General features: G+C 38.6%; 1 protein-coding gene across 2 annotated transcripts in view; it reads left to right on the top strand.

Moving 5' to 3' along the window:
* The window catches only part of roraa (RAR-related orphan receptor A, paralog a), a 285,301-nt gene extending 259,859 nt beyond the window's left edge, over positions 1 to 25,442 (top strand). For both annotated transcript variants that reach the window (XM_089127362.1, XM_089127364.1), the window contains 9 exons: positions 7,225 to 7,310; positions 9,836 to 9,977; positions 14,439 to 14,834; positions 15,570 to 15,691; positions 16,375 to 16,507; positions 19,361 to 19,468; positions 23,172 to 23,282; positions 23,489 to 23,601; positions 24,720 to 25,442. In XM_089127362.1, coding sequence (XP_088983488.1) covers positions 7,225 to 7,310; positions 9,836 to 9,977; positions 14,439 to 14,834; positions 15,570 to 15,691; positions 16,375 to 16,507; positions 19,361 to 19,468; positions 23,172 to 23,282; positions 23,489 to 23,601; positions 24,720 to 24,884 — 1,376 coding nt within the window. In that variant the 3' untranslated portion in view covers positions 24,885 to 25,442. The remainder of the gene's footprint in view (positions 1 to 7,224; positions 7,311 to 9,835; positions 9,978 to 14,438; positions 14,835 to 15,569; positions 15,692 to 16,374; positions 16,508 to 19,360; positions 19,469 to 23,171; positions 23,283 to 23,488; positions 23,602 to 24,719) is intronic.

The following is a 25,442-nucleotide window of genomic DNA, read 5'->3' as shown; positions in this document are numbered from 1 at the left end:
TTTTGTCATCGGCATAGTGCGCACATACCGTACAAGGTGTTGACACTGTCGTTGTTTCACAAACCGATGAGACTGAACAACAACAACACAGTAGATGTGGCAAGAAATCATCAATTTACAATGAAAATGAATGACTTGTAGTCACTGTGAACACTTTTTTAAGCACTCAAAAAAGTGAACTAGGAAGGTTGTGCACTTTACATAATATATTTATATTTAGCGTACTTATAATAATTGTGTTTTTCGACTTGAAATGTTTTTTTTCTACTAAGATCTATGTAGTTATGACTCAACTTAACAGTACAAAACCCTTAGTTTACTTAATCCGTTTGTGTTGGATTACATGATTGATTTGTGTTGCGTCAACTGAAACTGGGCAGTGCTGGTTAGTTCCCAGCATGCTTTGCATATGGTTGAATTAAGAGAGAATAAATGTTAAAATTAAGTGTTATTTTAAGGCGAAGGCGAAGACTTGATAGTGTGTAATTGTGTTTAATATAAAATTACATTGGAATTATTAGAACCATTTATATTGCAAAGTAGGTTACCATTGTGGTTGTTGACTGATTTAACTCTTTTCTACACTCTTAGAAGAAATGGTTCTATTTAGAACCAGAAATGGTTCCATCCCCCGCTTCATATATGGAACTCCAAAATGGTTCTATATAGAACCATTTTTTATTTATTTTTTTTGGTAAAAGGTTCTATTGGCCAAGTACGGAACCCCATGGTTCTATATAGAACCCAGAGGAACCCTTTTTTTAAGAGTGTATAGAACCTTTTAGGGGTTCCAAATACGTCGCGCTGATAGAACCTTTTCTTCTAGGAGTGTATTGCTTTGGTTGAAGGGGCATATAAAACTTAGCATTTAAGATGCTAATGTGCTACTGCTAGCGAATAGCTAGCTATAGTCTATCAATTTAATCATGTGTCACTAAAATAAAAGAAATATTAATGGGTTAATGAATATTAAAAAAATACCTGAATCATGTCACGAAGCCTTTAAAAAATTCACGTTGAGACTACTTAAATTGGGTCGGTTAAAATTACTTAGTTTCATGATGGTGAAGTTACATGTTTGTTTAACGTAATCCAGTTATGTGGAACCTGTTGACAAAATAAAATTAATTAAACCCAACATATAATTTTTTTTGATTGTACATATTTTGTTAATTAGTGGCCAATACTAAATAAGTTGGGATTGGAAACGCTAATAGATTTGCTGAAAAACAGTGTTGGCTATGTTTGGTGCACTAGTGTAATGGGTTAAGCTCTCATCTTTATGAGTATGTGTCTTTAAAGCATAAGCGGATAATCCTAATCCCACCAGGTTATGTCAACAATCCAACAATTCAGCGAGATTTTAGCCCAGAGTGGGAATAACTAGAGGCATTTTGTGCTGATTTGCATGGAGCAGGAAATGTGCCACAAATGCATTGTTAGCGCTTTGGCCTATCGCTTTGATTTTCAGCACGCCAGACAAACAATATCACTGACGTCTGTGTGCAGAAATGGAGATCAGGATGTTTTAATACTGCTGAAAAGAAAAAACGCCATATCATTTTGTATGCGCAGACGGGAAGAAGCACTCTGCTGAAGTTAGCGATCAACCCTCCCCCACTAGCTGGATCCTGGAATCCTCCATTAGCGAGTGAACATTCCTGAATATTTCACACGCCTTCAATATATTGTCAACATTACACTTTTTGCCTCACTTAGAACGAAGCTCCTCAGGTACAAATGAGGAGAGAGCACTTTTAAGAAGTGCTCAGCATGGAGAATGAGCGCCTTTGTGATGCTGATGTCAGCGCTAATGCGCTAAAGAATACAGAGCGACTCTGACAGTTAGCGCTGAGGCGTTAGCACGCATTATGGTGAAATTATTATTGTCTCCACTGTTTGATGAGAAACCTTTTGCTGTGGTTTTCATTCCTTTGCACTTTTGTCAAGAAAGACTTGAATTAACGTGTGAATGCATTGTGGGAATAGGCTATAAGGGACCGTCAGTGTTTCATAAGCAAAATATAGGAAACTCTTAATTTGCTATCAACTGCTAAAATGTATTCACTTTGATTTTGGTCTCCTAACATATGACTTTAATGCATCTGTTAAAAAAAACAAAACAATTAGTGTCATACTGAAGTTTCACACAAATTACATTACAAATGTAGCCTAGCCTAGCTTCACCTGTAACTTAGCAAAGAGCTACTAGTTCTTACACAATTGAGACGAAAGTGTCTATTTCACATTTATGTTTTTCATTGTCCATTCTAATATGTCATTTTAATGCAGTGGCCTAAATACAGGAGCTAAACTATGGGACAAACTACATCCGTCATTGATTTTAGATACTATTTTCCGTTAAATATCAGACGATCATTAAACGCGAGACACATTACTGCTGTGTTTTGCGGTTGTCGCGCAGCACGGCTAAGCAGTCTCGGAGCCCTTACGAAAATTAACCATGGTTTTTTTGTAGTAACTATGGTTTTTTTTTGTAGTAACCATGGTTTAACTATGTTTTTTTGTAGTAAAACCATAGTAACTACAAAATGAACCATAGTTTAACTATGGTTTTTGTAGTAAAACCATAGTAACTACAAAATGAACCATAGTTTAACTATGGTTTTTGTAGTAAAACCATAGTAACTACAAAATGAACCATAGTATAACTATGGTTTTTACAGTAAAACCATAGTAACTACAATCAAACCATGGTTTTTACTACAATAACCTTGGTTTAACCATGGTTTTTGTAGTTAAACCATAGTAACTATAAAATGAACCTTGATTTAAAACCATAGTAACCATAAAATGAACCATGGTTTTTGTAGTAAAACCATGAAAATGTTTTTATACAGTAACCATTATATATAATATAGTTTTGTATAAGAAAACCATGCTCTTAATAGAATAATCTTAAGGTCATAAATAATTGTATTATTATAGTTATATAGTACGTGTGTGTATATATATATATATATATATATATAAACCATTCTTCATTTTGTAGTTGGTAAAAAAAAACTATAGAAGTGAATGGGCCATAGAGCTATGAGTTTTAAAATCATGATTTAAAATCATGTTATAACTCTAGATGTTTATTTAATTGCTAGCTGCGTGCCTTTGCCGTGTATGGTAATGCGCGTGCGCGTAAACATTCGAGCCGCATTCAAAGACAGGAGCGCGCGCGTCGCGTGATCAGATGGAAACGAGCTCTATGGAAACAGAGCCGGACTGTCACGGCTGATGGTGTGCTATGAAATATGGCCTCAGTATGAATTTATGTGCATGAACTATGTGCCGTACCAATTAAAATGGCCATTTGGTGAGCAAGTGACAAGTGTGTTTGATGTTAGCAGAAACTGAGGGGCTTCTGTTAGCAAGAGCAGGGGCTTGTCTCCCATGAGGTCTGATTTGAGGGCTTTAAAGGGCATGGCAGAGACGGGGCCTGATTGCGATTGGGACGTGGAATGAGAGAGAGGGATGGAGGGCGATAGACGGTGAGAAAGATAGCATTAGCCGAGAGAGGGGACAGCGAAGTGACGCGTCACTCCTCCTCAGGGCTCTGTCTCGCTGTCAGCTCTGACTCAGTGACCTTGAAGTGGGCTCCAGGAAGTCACAACAGAGCAGACCCAACTAACAAGCTGCATCAGATTTGCTCTTCGCTGCCACACATTTCAATGTAGGCGCAATGGGGGTCATTTAGTGCAAAGGTTTGATCTTTAACGTTACCACGGCCCTGTGGCCTTTTAATGTACGTTTCCATTTGCGTAACTGTGTGTGTTGCGTGTCTGTGGTATGTTTGATGTTGCCCGTAGGCTGAGACCTTTTTTGACCATCCGCGGTGTATAACATGAACTCTGTCTGATATGCTGCATCAGTCATCTTCGTCTGCGGTGATGATAAACATCTGGCTTTATGACCTATGTGGTGTGTTTTTTTGAGAAATTATTATAAACTCTTCATAAAGCACATTGTGAATAATAATAATTATTATGTATGCTTTCAAAACGGTTGATGTGTTTATATGAAGAAAATTATCCAATAATAATAACAACAAATATTGTGATAAATGCCATTTTTTGCATGTAAATACTGTATATTATGAACTCTCTAGAAAAGAATACTGTGATTTAAATTGTCTAATAATAATTATTATTAATTAAACAGAAATAGTAATTGAATCACAATGTGCTGTCTAAATAGGTATAATATAAAATAATATATTTATATGAAAGCAGATTGTGATTTTGATTATGATTAATTATTATTATTGGTATTTTTTTATGTAATAATAATCATTTAAATCACATTTTGCTTTATAATAATAATAATAATATATATTTTTTTAAAAGCACATTGTGATTTTAATTATTGTTATAGTTATTATTATTAAGATGGTATGCTTTCTAAAATGTCTAACAATGTATTTATATGAGAAAAATGTTATTTATGATTGTTATAATCTATTGTAACTCTTTAGAAAGCATAACGATATTATAATGTATTAATATTATTAGTGACATGTTTAGCAAATACATAGTGAACTTTATAAAGCACACTGTGATTTTAAATAATAATAATAACTCCACTTGCAGTATACTTTCTAAATGGTTAACAATATGTGAAATCTGTGGCATTTACATGGTAAAATCATCCAAAAAATAAAGTAATACCATAGTATTTTTTCCCTTAAAGTTATTCTCCAGTGCTGGCAAGTACCACCATGGAAACGTGGAACTGTTGGAGCAACTGAATATCTCACAGTGTGTGTTATTAGGCGAGTGTGTTTGCACTGGAGCTGGATGAATTACTCCCCGTCCTAATCTTGCTGTGAGGACTTTTTTTTTCCAGCAGAACAATTTCGGTTTAGCGCTCTCCGTAGACAAAGGAAGCTCCGATCCAGCACTGCAACCCCGCAGCGTGAGCCAGGCGGGAGACAAAGAGCTTTGTGAGTGTTTCATGTGAAGGCCTGGCGAGAGGGAGAGTAGAGCGAGAATTTGCGCCCAAACCCAAACCCGAGTGCCCAGTTATGCCCTCTTCACTTCCTGCGCCTTCGACTGATGTGGCATGAGCTTCGTCAGCAAGCGTACCTGCTTCTTTCCGGCTAAACCGAAGGGCCCTCTGAGCGGCGCCTAGGGAGCGAGTCAGATAGGAGTGCGACGGCTTGGCCCCCGCAGGCTCGAACCTGCAGCCTGGTAGTCTGTGATGCCAGCAGTGTGATGCCGCTTAGGGCAGAACGTGGAAGCTGGGATTAGCAAGACTGTACTCAACAGCCCTGGACTGCCACCTACTGGCAGGGGCCGGGTACTACAAGCTCTCTCCTGGACCTCAACCACAGCCAGCCTTAATTACAGCATGCTTCAGTTGTTGTGAGTGCATGTCAGAACAAATTATGTAAGTAATGAGGCTGAAAATGCTAAAGGAGTAGGAACACACTGGCGCGCTAATGCTCATGCCGAGAGAACACAAAAACAAACAACAGTGCACTGCCCATGATTCCCCACCCCCCTTCTTTTTTCGAATATGCAAAAGAAAGAATTTTGGTTTCCTAATCATAAATGAATGATTAAAAAAAACTCGTTGGATATTGAATTAGCAGATCTGCCATTTCCCAAGAAGCTCTCCTGAGGAGAACAACGGTTTATATCAGCGAAAAACTGTGTAATGTGCCATTTACAGGCACGTTGACCGGACGGATGTGAGCGTACCGGGTTAGTGGATCAGCAGCACAGAGCTGAAAGAAAACGAGAGAGAGAGACCCTTGGCCATGCTGCGGGGACGTTGACATTATCCAGATGACACAACGGGAGCTCGAAGGCAGATGATAAAATGGGCGGCCGCGGATGCATCACTCAGCGGTGGCAATTTGACGCGTGCAAATTAATTCCGTATGATTGGATTTATAAGGTTCACTAAAATATTATCGAGCCGCAGTATTTTGGCTGGAGGTAGGCAAGTAGCTGCGGGGAACTTTGGCTCGGGATCTAAGAGAACTAGAGGGAGCGATTTCTGTCAAGTAGAAATAAAATGCTTAGGCTACATTAAACAGTGACTGTTCAGCTGTAATCCAGCTAAATATAGAGCGTGGTAAGGTCTATTTTGCAATGGCCAGAGATTTGGTTCGGGTCCTTTGATGTGATTACGTTGAGACGCCTGACTCTTTTTAAGCAACTTCATCTGTCGGAATCAATATCGAGTTCACAAGTGAATTGAAGTATTCCCTTGTGTCGTCGTTCCAAACCTGCATGACTTTCCGTTTGTCATGGAAAACAAAGGGAGATGTTCGGATGAATGTTCAAGCTGCTCATTTCCATTGATTTCAATGAAAGTGAATGGGGACTAGGCCGGGTCTGTCGAGCTCCTAAAAAGGATGTAGAACTCGTGCACGTGACACTTTTGAAGTTATAGGATAGATCAGTTTGAGGAATCAATCAATTGAAATTGACTCTCAGACCTCATTAACATGTCACGCTATGTTTGGAAATAATGCCAAACATTCGGTTCTTGCGTCTCAACCGATCATGACTGCCAAGTTTCAATATGCGCATATTTGAATTACATTAATGACATTTTTAATAAATAACTTATGCTGTACGTCACTTTGGATGAAAGCATCTGTTAGATCCATAATGTGATTTAACAAATTTCAGAAGATGGCACAGATACTACCTTTAGGCCCGGTTTACACCTGGTATTAACAGTATGACGCTAAATACGGGTCTAATTGGGTCTAAACGTTTTGAGAGACTTTCCCTCAAATACATCACATTTTCTTTGTATCAACAACAACGCTAGGCCTCTTGGACTGAATTCTGTCTCTGACGTGGTAAAACTGCTTGGCTGTTTTTAAATTGAACGGGCAGCTTTGTACCAATATTCCAGTGGCGGAAAAGGTCCAGTCATGTGGTAAAGAGTTGGGTTTCTCCCGATATTGCTGGCCAAAAGGCTCCGTGGGGAAACGGTGGTGATTTATTACGATTCCGTTTGTTTCCAAGTCACGAGTTGACATCACGTTTGCCGAGCTTTTTGTAGGGTTTTCTGTTTAAAGTCAGAATGGCCTCCTCCAAATACGCGGCAGCCGAGGGTGGCATCGACGTGATGCTTTTGAAGCTCGGCGCCGTTTCATGTCGCAACATGCAGCCGTGGAGGAGGTGTTGCGTGGTGACTGGTGACAGTGAAAAATCCTGACAGCATCTTCTCTCTTTTCTTTCTCCGCAGCTCAAATCGAAATAATTCCCTGCAAGATCTGTGGAGACAAATCATCAGGCATCCATTATGGCGTGATAACGTGCGAGGGCTGCAAGGTAAGAAGCTAAACAACCCTGTCAGCGGGTAAAGCGTGCATGCGCTCGTGACAAAGAAAAAGCGCGAAAAGCCAACAAATGAGACATTCTGGAAAATAACAGAAGTTTCTTGCGGATTATTGTCTGTCTGAAAGAAGAAACGACTACTATTGTGCTTACAGGACTTCACAAATCTCCACGCGCCTGAGTCTTAATAACCCGCGGAGTCAGTTTGAAATGTTGCTAAAAACGTCACAATTACAATACGACAACAATATAATCCCTTTGTCTTGTTTTTCTTTACTGCGCTTGACTTTTTTTTTTTTTTTATAAAACCGTCAAACAGGAAGCGCTTTGGACCACAGCACGTCGTTAGCAGTTTTGCAACCATGTCTCCCCACACACACACACACTCACACACTCTTTCCCACCGAAGCTCCTCTTTTTGTGCATTTTTCAAACACGCCGTCCACTCAGCAAAGAGGAATTTTGTGCTTATTGTGTATTCCTGTTTTCCGCCTGTCACCGGAGCGACTCGTTAGCATTCCGCGAGCAGGAGTCTGCAGAAACGAACGTGCGGACGCGGCTCTTGAACGCCTCGTTTTTTTGTTTTTTTGTTTTCCCGCACAATAGACAGACTCTCTGCTCAGCATCTCCCTCCGTCACTCACTCGGCGGCAGAAACGCGCAGGCCTGAAGAATAAACTGCTGAAATGTATCTTTAATGATTACTAATTACTCGAGGCACAGAGACATTTAATGATATGTGCGAGCACAACGCTCCGGCCCATAAATCATAGCATTATTAAGGAGCGCTGCTTGTCACCGGCAGTCCTACCCCGCTTTCATAATGGCTGCCATTAGAAAGCGACTTGGCAGCTGTCAGCTGTTTTCTAGTAATTAAACAGCCAATGAGCAACTAATTAAGACATATGTGTATGGAGCTGTGGAGTGGGGTGTGTTAATGACGAGCTGGAATCAATTCATTAAGTCAAAAGGATGAGAAATAAACTCAACGTGGGCGCCCACTCCCCCCCACACACACCCCTCGAGCCAACCACTGGGTCCGGGTTCTCTGTTATTCAACATTAATAACCTCGCCATTATTTACTACCATTCTCATCCGCCTCTGAACTTGCCATGCCAATTGTTAATGAGGAAAAATACTTGTTTTTATAGTTACCGCACCAAAGTACGTGTCGCTCGGATGTGTCTTGACTAAAGAGAAACATGTCTATATGATCGAGGCAAGTGTTTGTAAAGCTGCCACCATCTGTTCAGCATTTGCCGCAGAAATGTTTTATGAGCACTTCGTGTGGGATAATATGCGCTTGTAACGTATAGATGCTAGTCTGTCGACTACATTAAAGGCATACATTAAAATGTTTTTCTTAGTAAATATTATGATATACAAATGTTATGGTGTAATAATTAGATAAATGTAAGTCATATTTAGAAGTGTGCGGACAAGGTCGGATGTATAATTTGCTGCTGTTAATTAAAAATAAAAAGTTTAACAATTTTTTAAATGTTTTTGTACATGCACTGTAAAAAATATATGATCAATAAGTTGTGTCAACATATGTTTTTACATTGCTTTAACTCGTTAAATTTAAGTGATTTTAAAAAAAAAAATATTGTATAAATTATACAAGATTCCACTAATTTTTTTTAAGTTAGTAATTTATGTAGGGTGATATCAGGCAAATTGCCTGATATTACAATTTGACACATTTTTTGGTTAATTGCTTGGGACACTAACTAAAAACCTATGCATGACATTATACTGTGTTCTTATGATTAATAAGGAATTTTTTTAAAAATATTTTTTGTGTTGAAGTGATGTAATAAAATATAATCGTTCAGACCCTTCAGGTTTTGAAACATAGCTTTTTTCCACATTTTTTTCGATGAGCCGTGTTCAGGTAAAATGGGCCGGCTGATCAGCAAAAATGGGCCAGTCAAACTGCTAAATGAAACTGAGACATTTCTGATAAAACAAACAAAAAAAACTATTATTTTAAAATGTATAATGTAACAGTGTAACATTGCATTTAAATGTCATTAAAATATACATTTAAATTACATTAAAACAATACATTTCAATCAATTTATCTCCCTATATTCACCTAATGCTCCTTTCATCCTCTCGTCTATACCCACGAATTGTATTTTTTGCCCTTTCCTTGGCAGACATCCTTTCTGTCTCCTTTATGTTGCCCTCTTCTCCCCTTTCTTGCCATTTCTGTTTGACAAGCTGTCTGTAAAAAAAGTAGTTTAATGTTACTTTACATTTAACATTGCTTCAACTCAAACTCAGAAGGCGGTCAATTTTAACTGAAATTAATTAAATGACTTAAACCTCCAAGTTGGTTTGTACTTAAAATATTCAAGGCAGCATCTTTTCTTTTACAGTGTATGAAAATGCATTCTAAAACAAAAATGTATATATATATATATATTGTGATGAGACATCTTAAAAATTCTTACTGTTGAGCCGTGCATGGGTTAACCAACGCTCTCTCTGTCTATCCCTGGGGCCTGTAGGGTTTCTTCAGGAGGAGTCAGCAGAGCAATGCTGCGTACTCGTGCCCGCGTCAGAAGAACTGCCTGATTGACCGCACTAGCCGGAACCGCTGCCAGCACTGCAGGCTGCAGAAGTGTCTGGCCGTGGGCATGTCACGTGACGGTGAGTACATGTCCAGGACAGCAGACACCAGAGGGAGAACACAGTCTCCACAGATACAGAACACCGAATGCATGCAAAATACAAAACAGAGCAGCGTGTAAAGCGTACGTGCAAAACTTTTTAACAATGTCCGCAAATATGACAGAGTACATGCATTTCCATTATTATTATTATGCAAGTCATTTCCACCACAGTGTCATTTCCATCTCAAATGATGTTTTGTGTTTAATAACATTCCTTTATGGAAATTATTGACATTTATGTTATTTTTGTAATAAAATGTCTAAATTAAATTAATTTCATAGGTATCCTACATAACCATAATTAATTTTATTTTTCATAATTTGACACAATTTTAGCTTAATTTAAATTCCATATAATTTTAGGCCTGGTTTCACTGACAGGGCTTTGCTTAAGCCAGGATTAGTTCAGTTAGGACATTTAAGTAGCTTTTATAAACATATTTTAGAAAAAGAACATTACTGGTGTGTGTCTTAAGACAAAGTGATGGCACTGACATATTATAAGATATGTCAGCGCAAGTTTCTTTCAGTTAAAACCGCTCAGTCATGCATTTTAGTCTGGGACTAGCTTAAATCAGGAAGGAATACAGTTTAGCCAATCACAACACACCGTCCCAAACTAACCAATCTGAGCCCACTGCCTGTTTCAGGATGTAAACCGGTCGTTCAAATGACAGAGGAGAAAGCGGCTTCCAATAAAGGTGAAATTATTGAAAAATAAAACTTAAAAAAAAAAGAAAAAACACAAAAATTGTTCACAATACCAAAATGACGAGATTTACCTCGGCAGTTCATGTCAATATCTAAAAATCCAGCGCTCATTTCACATCCAAAGACATGAGACAAACCTAACCAAAGTCATTTAAATATAGAAATCTTAAAAGGTACAGGAACAAAAACAGTCAATTTTAACGGCGACGGCTAAATTTATATTGAAAGTACGTTGAGGACTTCAAGGAAACAAATAAATGTTCAGTCCTTTACTACTTTTATTCAATACTTACCTTTGTCCCCGGTCTTGCCATGTCACTTAAGTAGAGTACCTGCTCTGCAGTCCGCGCCCTTTGCTCATTCATTTTTTACCAAACTTGTGACAAGATGAATTTCCGAGGCAGTTGTGGTTCTGGACTGCAGGGCATGCTCAGTCAGGTTGGAGAATCTGACAGCAAGTAGCTTTTATTAAATGAGCGTCATTAAAGCAGGCTCATTAAAGACAATGCAGGTGAGCAGCGTTAACGGGTGCACAGGTGTGTGTGTGGAGGCCCCCTGCTGGGCCTCCGGCTGGGCTGTGTGACTACGGCCCGTGACAGGAGGATGAAATCAGGCCAGGTCTTCCGAGCCTACCAGGCTGCTCTCTCACACACAACCAGGACAGGCAAGGTGACTTCTGACTTCACTCCGACTGAAGCTCACCAGTCCCCATCTGCCTTCCTTACTCGGGGACAGAGACGCAGAGCGTACCCAGACACACACGCGTCTGATACGGCGTTAGGCCTCATACGCCTCAAAATCAGAGCTGATCTAAACTCCTCGCTTATGTCTCCTCCAAGCGTGTCTTGTGTCATCTCCGTTGCACAAAACTCCTGTACTCTGCTCATGTCTCATTTTATTTTCTCTTCTCATGTCTCTTGTCTCCACTCCACAAGTCTCAATTTGTATCCTCTGCTCTCTTTTTGTTTCATCTCCTTCCGACAAACTTCCTCTCGCCTCGTCTCCTCTAACCTCTTCAAATCTCATTTAGTCTCAATTATTATTTTCTCATCTCCACTTCTTCTTCTTCATCTCCGTCTCATTTCTTGCCTAATTTCCTCTCTTCTTCTCCCCTCACATACGGTCTCTCCTGTCCCATCTTCTGGTCTCCTCTCGTCCCCAACAGTCAAAGCCCCATTATCCCCTTCATTCTCCACTAAACTTCTCCAGTACTTTTATCTCTTTTTTCCCAACCATCAGTAGATCAGCTTGTCCTCGCCAGGCGCCCTTCCTTTTTACAAACACTTGATCTTCACTCATATCTGATCCGCACTGTATTCCGTCCCCTGCTTCCTGTTCTTCTAACACTCCTCCAGTTCAAAGCCAGTCTAAAGCTGTAGCTGCTCTTTCTTTGTAAGCTAAACAGTCTCTCCGCCGCTTCCTCCAGGTGTTGCGAGTGAAGGCCTTTCCTTTTTGTGAGTGCTTGTAAATTGGTGATTCATGCTAGTCAGGTTTTCTTGGATCATTTTGACAGGTAGACAGCAGGAAAAAGCTAATGCTATTTACCAAAGAGCTTCCTTTTTTTGACCCAATACACTACTAATACCCTCTGAGAGACATTAAACCCTGCTCCCGGGAGTTAGTTGTACTCTCCATGCCGTTACACTAAGCTTCCCTTCAAAGGCCAGAGCCTTCAGGGAAAAGAGATTGTGCCTATTGTTTTTTTTTTTTTTCTTGAGTAACAATGGCTATGGGGTGAAGTCTTCTGCAAGGGTAGTTTTGGTGTGATCAAACCAGCAACCATTTTGTTACCAACAGACAATATAAACAGTGACCCATGCACCACTATCATCCCCTTGAGGATGGCTCTCAGTCCTAGGAGGATTGCCCCTGTAATAAACCAGACCGATCTCATGAAGTAGCGTGTGTATGACACGCCAATTCGCATTTCCATTTTTGGCGTGCTATCAAGACGCATAATCGCTTTACAGCGTTTTTATGAACGCCGTTGACTTAACGTTATTACTGTACTATATATAAATATATGACTTACCTCAACCCTGTCCCTAAACCTAACCGTCACTGGGGTTAAGGCCATTTATGAGTGTTCCCTTACCATCCTAGGAAAAAAAAAGATCGTTCCCCAGATGTAGATCTACATTTTGCTTCGTTTCGTGCGGACATTTGACGGCGTGTCTGAATCACTCGGACATTAATGGCGTAGACATACACGCGGATAGCTCAAAATGCCTAGCGATAACACGCCACTTGACTCGAAAGTGGCGTGTATGTTTACGCAAAAGTCATGATGTCATGTTGAATAAACGCATTCAATAGACAAAGACATCTCACCCAACACACTCGCATGGAAATTTGTGACCATTTCAGTACAGACGACACCATTGTCAAAATGACTTAAGACTAAAAACGCTGTATTCTGCTGCCAGGCCGTTAGATGGCGATGCAACACTATAGTGAACACGTAATACACTTGTGCATGACGTCATCGTCTTCAGAGACTCACGTTTTTGTTGTTTACACGGAGACCGTTTTGGAAAAACTTGCACTTTGAAACCCGTTTTTACAAGTTTGCATTTTCAGGCACACAAAATGCATTAAAAGTTTTACGTTTTTAATCGAAAACTTTGTCGTGTAAACAGACCCTTAGATTTTGGCAGATTAAAGGAGTAGTTGACTTTTAAAAAAACGTTTGCTGATAATTTACTCACCCCCATGTCATCCAAGATGTCCATGTCTTTCTTTCTTCAGCCGAAAAGAAATTAAGGTTTTTAATGAAAACGTTCCAGGATTTTTCTCCATATAATGGACTTCAGTGGGAACCAAACAGTTCAAGTTCCAAAAGAAACTTTCAGTACAAACTGCAAACTTGTTCAAAGGGCTTTAAACGATTCCAGACGATAAATAAGGGTCTTATCAAGCGAAACGATCGCTCATTTTTTTTTTAAATAACAAAGTTTAAGTTTTATAAGCTCAAATGCTCGCCTTGCTCTGTTCTGTGGTGCACGTTCGTGACTCTCCTGTTCGAACTCGTTCAACAAAATTAACAAATCTTTTTCGTTCGTTTTTTTCGCCGAATGAACCAAATGACTCGGAAAAAGATTTGTTCATTTTGATGAACGAGTTCGAACAGGAGTGCGTCACAGAACAGAGCAAGGCGAGCGTTTGAGCTTATAAAACTTAAACTTTGTTATTTATTTATAAAACGAGCGATCGTTTCGCTTGATAAGACCCTTATTCATCGTCTGGAATCGTTTAAAGCCCTTTGAACAAGTTTGCAGTTTGTACTTAAAGTTTCTTTTAGAACTTGAACTGTTTGGTTCCCACTGAAGTCCATTATATGGAGAAAAATCCTGGAATGTTTTCATCAAAAACTTCTTTTTCAAACTTCAAATTTCTTTTCGACTGAAGAAAGAAAGAAAGACATGGACATCTGGGATGACATGGGGGAGAGTAAATTATCAGCAAAAGTTTTTTCAAAAGTGAACTACTCCTTTAATGTGTATGAATTGATATGATCTCATTCATGCATTTTCCCACGATCTGACAGACATTTCTAGCAGGGTGGACCTTCATGTGACACGTACAAGTTACATTGTACAAATTCAAATCAGCAGCTTATAAAAGTTACATTTTCTCATGTTTATACATGTATTTGATTATATGTAAGGAAGCAGTCACAATTCGAGAGAGATTTCAGTTCATAATGCAATGTCTTTGCCCCTTATAGCGGTGAAGTTCGGCCGGATGTCGAAGAAACAGCGGGACAGCCTGTATGCAGAGGTGCAGAAACACCGGCTCCAGCAGCAACAGCGGGACCACCAGCAGCAGCCCGGTGAGGCCGAACCCCTTACACCGACCTACGGCCTTTCCACCAATGGCCTGACCGAGCTTCATGACGACCTGAGCGGCTACATGAACGGCCACACACCCGACGGCACCAAGCCTGACTCGGGCGTCAGCAGCTTCTACCTGGACATCCAACCCTCACCCGATCAGTCCGGCCTGGACATCAACGGCATCAAGCCGGAGCCCATCTGCGACTTCACCCCGGGCTCGGGCTTCTTCCCCTACTGTTCCTTCACCAACGGGGAGACGTCCCCCACCGTTTCCATGGCTGAGTTGGGTAAGTGATCATTCTGAAGAACGGCAGAGTGGATTCTGGGTAGGGGATGGTACTAGGGGGAAGAACCCAACCGTGGGGCAAACATCGCTAAAGGTGTCTTAAAATAGCATTAGGTTGGAGACTCATCTCGAAGACTCATTAAAAGAATCTCTTTTTTTTTTCTAATTAGTTTCCATTAATTAGGGCCAATCAGGATCCAGCAGGGCACGCGCCAAGGGAAATCATTTTTTTAGCTTCCCCTCCTGCTCTGGGACTCCTTTTAACAGATGTGTTTTCAACATGATTGAATTTTTATACTGTTTTTTTTTTTCTTCTTCTTTCTTTCGTCTCCATTTTCTCGTTCTTGCTGAAAGCAAATATGACCTTTGTTCCCATGAATTGACACACTCACTTTTATACTTGAAGTGCTGTCCTAATTTCCTTTCGTACAACACAGATTGTCAACACGCTTCGAAATCGACTGTAAGTCACAAACCTTTTGATTGGAGACGCAAATAAAATGCTGGATCTGTTGAAAGATATTTTCCCTCAGCATTTCTGTATTTCTGCTACTAGTAGGAATAACTTTTTTATAACATTAATGGGAAGCAAATGCCATCTCTCTCTCTCTCTCTCTCTCTCACACACATATATATATATATATAGTACAGCTCTATAGGTCTGTACGTTAAGTGCAGTCAAGCGCGACAGGTTTTTTTTTTTTTTTTTTTGACGGTATGTTGCGTTGCGTTTCAGAACATCTGGCCCAGAACATTTCCAAGTCCCACATGGAGACGTGTCAGTACCTGAGAGAAGAACTTCAGCAAATGACCTGGCAGGCGTTCCTTCAGGAGGAGGTGGAGGGCTACCAGAACAAGGTAAACACAGCTTTTCAGAAGCCTTAGACAGCAGTGTTTTTAATGTTGTAACTTGCAGTGACACTGATATGGCAATGGAATCAAAAATGTCCTTGCTGGTTGCATTAATAGGATGAAGATCCATTTAAAGGGACAGTTCACCCAAAAAATGAAAATTCTGTCATCATTTACTCACCCTCATGTTGTTCCAAACCTGTACGAGTTTTTTTTCTTCTGTCACAAAACAGTAAAACAGTCACAGTATCTCTCCTCAAACATCCGCGCTGTGCTGTGTCGAGGGTGTCGAATTACAACTCGCGTAAAGTTGATAATTTCGCAAATACAGTAACTACAATTGCAGATTTCGAACAGAGATGGCGACAAAGAGGAAAAACTGCGGACACGTATAAATGTATATGTTACCCAAAATTAATAAATGCTGTAAATGTATAGATCGTGATACCTAATGCATTGACTAATATTAATAAATTCAACCCAAACGCGAGTGTTACCTACCCATAGGTAACCGCCCACAATTACATATCAATAGATATTTGGTACAGCGTCAAAGGGTCAGTGAGTATAAAATGGTCATGTAAAACTGACAAGGTGATGGTTTTTACTGCAAAAACCACGAGTGTTTTTTAATTAATCTGCTACTGTACATAATAATATGGCCTCTTTTGTGTTTTGTTTCCCCTCAGCCTAGGGAAGTCATGTGGCAGTTGTGTGCCATTAAAATCACAGAGGCCATTCAGTATGTGGTGGAGTTTGCCAAACGCATCGACGGCTTCATGGAGCTCTGTCAGAATGATCAGATAGTGCTTCTCAAAGCAGGTAAAGTGTGCTTTCACATCACCAGCATCCAATCCCGGCTTCGTTTACAGGGTGTAAACACTGTAATAAAACGTCTGAATAGCATACGTATGTTTACTGTGCACATACTGTGTTGGAATACTGTTTTCCCATAATGCAGTTCGTTTGATCTGTCTTTTTCGGTGTGCTAAATTAATGAAAGGTTACTTTTTTATGTTTGGGCATTTTAACACAAAACTACAATTTCTATTTTTATTTTAACACAAAAAAATGCTACTAATCTTTATTTTGAACTAACTCTGAGCCACTGTCATTAAATTAAAGACACACCGATTTTTTTTATTTTCATGGAATATTGCAGTATTTATTCTAAATTAGCTATCTGTGCACATCTATCATTTTTTTTTAATTCATGTGCCCTCAATCTTTAATCAAAATAACTTCTTGCAACAACATCTCTTCTCTTTGATGACGTGTTTACTGGCGGGAGGGCGGTCAATCACATGAGATCAATACAATAGCGAACCACAACCATCCAATCAAGTCCCGCCCCACATTTTTTCTTGTTTGTGAAGCGTTTCACTCATATGCATCCCAATAGGGACGAAAAGGCTAATCGCAACTTCCATTTAATGCCAACTTTAAACATGCATGTGACAACTATGTAGCAAACTGCTCTTTAAAGTATTTATTATTGCATACTGCATACTATTTAAAAATAGTACACTGTTCAAGTATTCAGGCATGTGATTGGCTAAGGACAAAAAAGCAGGAAAATATACGAGCCCCCAACAACCCCCCCCCCCCACCCCCCCATCATCATTTACTCTCTCAAGTTGTTTTAAACCTGAATAAGTTTCTTTCTTCTGTTTAAGTTATTTGGAAGAATGTGGGTAAACAAACAGTTGATGTACCCCAGTGATTTCCATAGTAAATTTTTCCCTATGGAAGTCAATGGGGACCAGCAACTGTCTGGTTACCCACATTCTTCAAAATATCTTCTTTTTTGTTCAGCACAAGAAATAAATGAATACAGGTTTGGAACAACATTACAGTGAATAAATAATGACAGAATTTTTATTTTGGGGTCAACTATCCCTTTAAGAACAAGCGGCTGCATTTTTATTTTTAGGGCTACTGTCACTTTAAGACCTGTACGCGACATGTCTAATATACACGGAGCATTTGACAAGCAGATTTCTCGCAATTTTCTCGGTTTGCATTGAGTTTAGACATAACCAAATGTTCTTATGTAAACCTTGTGTGTATTTGAGAGTATTAGCGAAATAATACTCGAAAGATAACTTAGTCCAGCAACCAGGCGCTGTTAGACAAGCTTTTAGTTCATGTGCGCGTCGGGTGTTCGCGCTCAGAACAGCGGATCAGCAGTGAATGACATGTTTAACCGGCAAGGCTTTTAAAGCACATGCAAATTAACTTTTGTGAACTCGCTGAACTGATGTAGCCGTTCCTCTGTGTTAATATTGCGAGTATTTGTCGCGTTGTACACTAATGCTGTTGAGACGGAGGTGTCAGGACTGCAACTGACTGAATGCACGATATACATATTTCTACAAAAGCAGTCAGCAGCTTGCTTGGAGCCAGGATCATAGATCAAATTTGAAATATATTGATATATCGCCCAGCCCTGGTGACCTAACTGTGATGATGACAACGATACCAGCGCGAGAGCGACTGAGATACGAAATTGAGCAGGTGAACAAGCTGAACCAATCAGATATTCTCTGGCTGAACGCAAATACGTCCTTGTTGATACTTTGAAAGGAACTTTCTGTACGCACGTCAGCCAGTTATGGGTTATGTCCTCATATTCTCCCCTTTTCACTCCGGCTGCCGACACCCGTCTCCCTCTTTTTTTTTTTTTTTTTTTTTTTTACAGATCTGCATGATTCACGTAGGTCACATTTTCAGGTCGGAAAATCCGGAATTCCGGATTAATCCGGAAAAATCACATCCCTGAGTATTGAATTCCGAACACAGCCGATGTCACACAGCAGGAGGTGCCGTGCTTCAAATGAGCATCTCTTGTGTATACAGGAAAACTGTATCAGGACAATCTGTCAGCTCTTTGAAAAATAACGCACTATTGAGATGATATCCACCACTGCTCACTTTCTCCTCACAAATAATGGGCCAAAGTGCTACACACTCACACCCCATCCCGCCAAGATCCCAAAAGCTTTCAGTGTTTCGGTTTGTGCCAGGCCCCACCAAAATTATGAACAAAATACTGAGTGAGCGCTCGCTCCTGACATGACATTTTAAACCACCGGCATCTTTCTAAAGCTCCGTAATGGCTTCTATTACGTGGCTTTTATCCTCTAAGCCTGTGCTCTCCAAAGCCCTCCGCGGTAGAATTACTGCTCCCACTCACAACAATAACAGCAACACACTCCACCTGAGCCACACACACACTGCTCAAAAACACTTAATAAAGCTTGTGTTTTTGGCCAGAAACAAACTCCATGCAAGTATTAACCTCGCATAACAAACCTAGCATCAAATGTCTGTAACACTGAACACAAGTATGCTATTATTCAGGTAGCAAACTAAACATGTCGACAGTTTAGCTAATATCAGCTAACTTCCTCTGCTGGATTCTTTTCAACTGTTTCCTAAAAAGTGTTTCCTAAAAGCAGTGGTTGCAAGTTTAGTTGTTTCCAACAGATATAGTTGGGTGATTATGCTTTTGGGAAATGCAAAGACTGTTTACGCTAATGCTTGCTATGCTAGCACACCTTGTGGCAGAGCTGAGAATGCAGTTAGCAGTATACGCCTTCACATACTTCTCTAGCTTGTCTGCTTGTGATTTATATAAAATCACAATTTTGTTTCTGTCTCGCCGGTGTGTAGGCTCTTTGGAGGTGGTGTTCGTCAGAATGTGCCGTGCCTTCGACCCTCAGAACAACACAGTCTATTTTGACGGAAAGTATGCCGGGACTGATGTGTTTAAGTCATTAGGTGAGTTACAAAACCTAATTGGATTTGGTATGTGAAGTGGAAATTCTGTGTTTGGAATATTATATTTTTGGTGTGTGTGTTGCTTACTTGTCCCAAATTGTGTTGGAATTGAAAACTAAGATCCTTTTTCACACAAAGGCATTTCAAAACTCAACCAATTTGCCTTACTGAAAGCAACATGAATGTTTTGCCAGTGGCAAAAGTAACTTAAATATTAAGTTCTACATTTATGAAGTAATGTCACTCTGCTTGTTACATCAACAAGTCATTTACAAGTTATTAGTGCTGTCAAATCAATTAATCGCAATTTAACATAAAAGTTTGTGTTTACATATATATATATGAAGAGTTCAGATGCAAAAGCCTCTAAATGCCATTTGAAATTTTCTTCTTTAATGATGATTTTTTATCAAACTTCTATATTAAGTTCAGTAATTTCAGTTAAATAACAATTAATAGGTAATTATCATTGCCATTTAAGTGAAATCACTGAACTTAAATTTACAAGCTTGATAAAAATGATCATTCTAGAAGAAAATTTCAAATGGCACTTAGAGGCTTTTGCATCTGAACTCTTCATATATATACACACACAAATATAATAATATATATATACACACACACATATATTATGTAAACAGATAAACTATAAAACTATAAAAACTATTACTATAAAAAAGTAATGCACATTACTTCTCTGTTTCATTAATTTCCTTACACAATTTTTAAACTACTGAATTAAACATTTCTTCTCCATAACAAGACACTTTACTTTCAATAAAAGAGCTTTACATTATGCAATATGATGTTAAGGGATCTTTTGTATGGCATACATACAGTAGCTGTAGGGGTCAGCATATAATAATATTAAAATGTGTTTTTAATAGAAAAGGTGCATGTTATATATACTCTAGGCTATGAATTACTGAATTACTGCTTAATCACTTGCAAATAAGTAATTTTCAGTAAAAATAACTAAAAAAATAGAATAAAAATCGCAAGGTCTGGACTGGAGAGCGAGTCTCGGCCAGTTGAGAAAACGTTACGCAAAAGTAACTAAGTAACGTAACTAGTCACTTTTTAGGAAGGAATGCACTATTGTAACATTACTTTCAAAAGTCAATTTCTCCAACTGTGTGTTTGTGTGTGCGCGTGCACTCATACACACAGTTAGTTAATGCATTATGAGACCTTTATTGGAGTGTTACCGATACTGCATGAAATATAGAGTTAATTAAGCGACTAAAGCCCACCAGGTCGGCAGTGGCTTCTCATGTCCGCCACACCTGGAGTCGGTTTCCTCGCTGAGGACTCTGCTCGGGGTTGCTGAAACTGCTGCATACGGTGGGCGTCTGGAAACGCATAAGCAAGATCGAGTGTCTACCAGGGATGTTTTATCAAACCCTTAGCATAACTGGCCGTCGAGTTTTTCTGGTGTAAGCAAATAGCATTTATGTTTGAATGCCGTGACATTAGTGAAATCCCTTCTCCGTCATTATGCATGCGCATCGGAAACCTTTCGGGGCTGAAAGCTGTCCGGGTGTCAAAACAAACACAAATATGAGATGCCACAGTCTGAAAGATAACATTCAATCACATACTGTAACCATATCTCATGTGGACGTCCTCCTTATAACAAGCATAATATCTTATTCCTGTCTTACGTGTGGCGCTTTTAATAAGCTCGCATGTGTTTGCCAAGCTCTCGACCGGCATCTCTGAAATCGCTGTGCAAACTGAAACTGTGGCGTAGTGCCCCCAGGTGGTACTCGACACACTCTGGATGTTTGATTTTCAATTATTTATCATTTTTTAATGTTTAATTTTCAATATCTGATTTATTTATGAGTCTAATATAGATTTGTGCATCTAAAACTCACATTATTGCTTAATAGGTGTTGTGTTGAACAAGCTGCGGTCGATATAAAAGGCAAGATATTCTAAACAGACAGAGTATTTATTATTTATGCATTTGAAACCGAATGCAAGATTTGCATATTAATTCATGCAAACACATCGCAATCCTTTCTAAATATTACTAACGTGGTGTTTGTGTGTTTTCTACAAAAAGTGGAAATATTTGAACAGGTGGTATTTGACACAACTTTGGATATTTCAATTGTTTGCTTCTTTTTTTATTTCTAGCGTCAAGCAGGCTTATGGATTTGTGCACCCAAAACTTACATTATTACTTATACTTTAATAAATGTTGAGTTGAACAGTGTTTTCAAGCTGCGATTGATATAAAAGGGAAGATATCGTTCTATACAGACTAGAGATTAATCTAAAGTATATTTATTATGTATGCATTTGAAAAAGAATGCAAAATGTGCATGTTCATTCAAATACATCACAATCCTTTTTAAATTATTACTGTTTAGGAATTATATTAATAAATATTAGTATTCATTTTATGTGTCTAAGACTAACAGCATCACTTATTATATATATATATATGAAGAGTTCAGATGCAAAAGCCTCTAAATGCCATTTGAAATGTTCTTCTTTAATGATGATTTTTATCAAACTTGTGTATTTAAGTTCAGTAATTTCACTTAAATAACAATTAATAGGTAATTATCATTGCCATTTAAGTGAAATCACTGAACTTAAATTTACAAGTTTGATAAAAATCATCATTAAAGAAGAAAATTTCAAATGGCATTTAGAGGCTTTTGCATCTGAACTCTTCATATATATATATATATATATATATATATATATATATATTAATTGCAATTAATATATAAGGAAAGTTATAATTTATTTGAAAGTAAATTTCCCAAAAAAACAAAACAAAAAATACTTGCTGGAAATGCTTTCAGACAGATCAACATATTATTTCTAAAAATATAAAATATTTAATATAATGACAAAAAAAAACTTATTATTTATGTATTTGAACTGCAAATGAAATGTTCATGAAATGTTGTATATTCAGAAGTATATTCAGTGCAATCCTTTCTAAATTTAGAAATTTAGAAAGTGTTTTAGCTTTGATTCTTCCACAGAATATGGAAATATATAACCACGAATTCATGTTATAAAAACACTTTTTTTAAGTTTTCAAACTGCGATTGATATAAAAAAGCAAGCTATCATTTTATTTGATCTTAAAGTCTATAAAGAGTGACCTGACTCAAATTCTAGACATACCAAAATATGTATCATTTCTTCAAATATTTAAATATAACATTAAATGTATTTGATCTCAACTGCAACATTTTAACATTCACATAAATACAGTGCAATCCTTTCTCAATGTTACCATTGTGTTCATATTTAGCGTGATCCTTCTACATTTGAAAAATGTGGAACTATTTGTTCCTTTATATAGTATATGCTATATATATGTGTTCCTGTCCTAATGCTCAAGTTCAAAATGAATGAGAAAATGAGAGGGAACATTGTTGTGTCTAGGTGGGGACGTTTAAGACTATCTCGCAGTGTTTGCGTGAGCTCTGAGTCATGGGTCTTGTTAGTGACCCCAGTCATGCCAAAGCATCATTAGCCTGGAGGGGGGAAATAAATGGCGGGAAAAAAATCATGCTGTTACGCTGAAGGATTGTTTTGTTTGTTTGTTTGTTTTTTTACCTCTGTGCCACCCCGACATCTCATGCTAAAAGATCAAGTGTCTACCCGACGCTGTCTACTGCTCCGTCTCACCGACTCTTCCTTTCTCTCTCTGTCTCCGCCGTGACAGGCTGCGACGACTTGATCAGCTCTGTCTTCGAGTTTGGGAAAAACTTGTGTTCTATGCACCTCTCTGAAGATGAGATCGCCCTGTTCTCCGCCTTCGTGTTGATGTCTGCAGGTAATGTTAAAGTTTACACATAAATTACCCACAAGCCCTTGTTTAACTGCAAAATGATTTGTGGAGAAAGGAGGAATGGTGTTAGGACAGTCGGTTGGATTCAAACTATTTTCCATTTAAGCGGCAAGGCACCTGAACATGTGATGCTGTGTCACAGCTCGAGAGTGTAACTTCCTTGTGTGTGTGTGTGTGTGTGTGGTGTTTAGACCGGTCTTGGCTCCAGGAGAAGGTGAAGGTGGAGAAACTCCAGCAAAAGATTCAGCTGGCCCTCCAACATGTTCTACAAAAGAACCACAGAGAGGACGGCATACTGACAAAGGTATTACACATAAAGAACAGGATATAATGTCATTAGATGTGATGAGATATTGATCTCAATTTACAGTATATATTACATACTCCTCTGTATCTTTATATTGTTTTATACAAATAACTATGTAAAGTAATTTGAATAATCTGGAATTTGTGGATTAATATATAAGATAATCATATTTCTAGCCAGAATTACCTTGTTATTTTAGCATCATTTTATATACTGTTATATAATTTATTAATGTTTTGAATTAGTTTATACTTTTATATTTTCTTTTTATTTTAGTTTTAGTAATTTTCTTGTGCTTTTGTCATTTTGTATTAATTTTTTAATACTTATATTTAGCTTTCGTTTCTTTTTATTTCAGTTTAATTGATTTTAGTACTTCAATTTTAAACTGGTTTATTTTAAAAAAACAATTTTAAAGTTTATTTCAAGTTTAAACTTAGTTGCCAGGTCAACATTTCATTTTTTTTTCTTTTATTAAACGATTTCATATATTGTATTTTATTTTGGCTTTATTTCAATTATCAAAATACATTTTTTTAATAGCTTTAGTTTTAGTTAACAATATCAGCACTGCAATAATCTCCAACCAGCCTTTATACATATAATATCATATATAATATGATGTATTTATGGATGCATCATAATATCAAACATTAAAGTAACACTTTACAATAAGGTTTCACTAGTTAACATGAACTAACATTCAACACTTCAACATTTACAAATACATTACTAAAATCAAAGTTCGTTAACTAACATTAACAAACAATGAACAGCTGTATTTTTATTAACAAAGATCAATAAATACTGAAACAAATGTATTACTCATTGTTAGTTCATACATTAACTAATGTTAACAAATGAAACCTCATTATAAAATTTTACCAATAAATAAATAGTCAATTACTGATTTCATGGATGACTTCATCCGAAAAGCTGCATTTGGTGTGGCGGATGAAAGATTAGTTGATGTCATTTAAAAAACCCGGGACCATCTGTGTCGTGTCTGCGGATTAGAGGGTCTGCCTTTTGCCCCAGTACCACAGGGTCCTTTCCACCAAATCAAAATCTCTCTCTCTCTCTCTCTCTCTCTCTCTCTCTCTCTCTTTCTGCAGTTGATATGCAAAGTCTCCACGCTGCGAGCCCTGTGCAGCCGGCATACGGAAAAGCTGACGGCGTTCAAAGCAATATACCCAGACATTGTCCGCGCCCACTTCCCCCCCTTGTACAAGGAGTTGTTCGGATCAGACTTTGAGCAGTCCATGCCCGTTGACGGGTAGCGCTTCCCCGCGCCCGCCCTGCCCGGGGGATGTCACACCGTGGGGAATGTCAAGCATAAATCTGAGACACTTTAGGAGTGCCCTGCACATACACACACCTGGACGGACGACACACTGCACACAAACACACACACACACACACCTTTCCCCTTTTTTATTTTCTTCTTTTCCTTGTGATTTTTTTTTTTTCCGTGGGGGAGGAGGTTGGTAATGGACTGGGTTTGACGCCAGTGGTTTATTTTGGGGGGTTTGTTCCCTTCTTTTACTGACACAGGTGGGATTCGGAGCCCCAGGGGAGAGGATGAGAAGATGAAGACACTTGTTTTTTTTTTTTTTTTTTTCCGAACGCTCCCTCGCTCTCTTTCTCTCTCTGACTGAACCTGAAGAGTCCACGCGTTCCTTCCCAGAACGGTCCCATGGCGATTTGTCATGATCAGCATAAATTGTTTTGACTCGTTTCCAAAACGGAGAAGAAAAAAAAAAAGATTCCCAGAGAGCGTTTGCCTGGAATACGCCATTTTAAACTTTTTTACAGGAAGAGGAACACGTTTTAAAGCC

The sequence above is a fragment of the Pimephales promelas genome, chromosome 25 (assembly GCF_988280905.1).
Source record: "Pimephales promelas chromosome 25, fPimPro1.hap1.1, whole genome shotgun sequence".
Lineage (NCBI taxonomy): Eukaryota > Metazoa > Chordata > Actinopteri > Cypriniformes > Leuciscidae > Pimephales > Pimephales promelas.
This window is presented reverse-complemented; position numbering and strand designations above follow the sequence as displayed.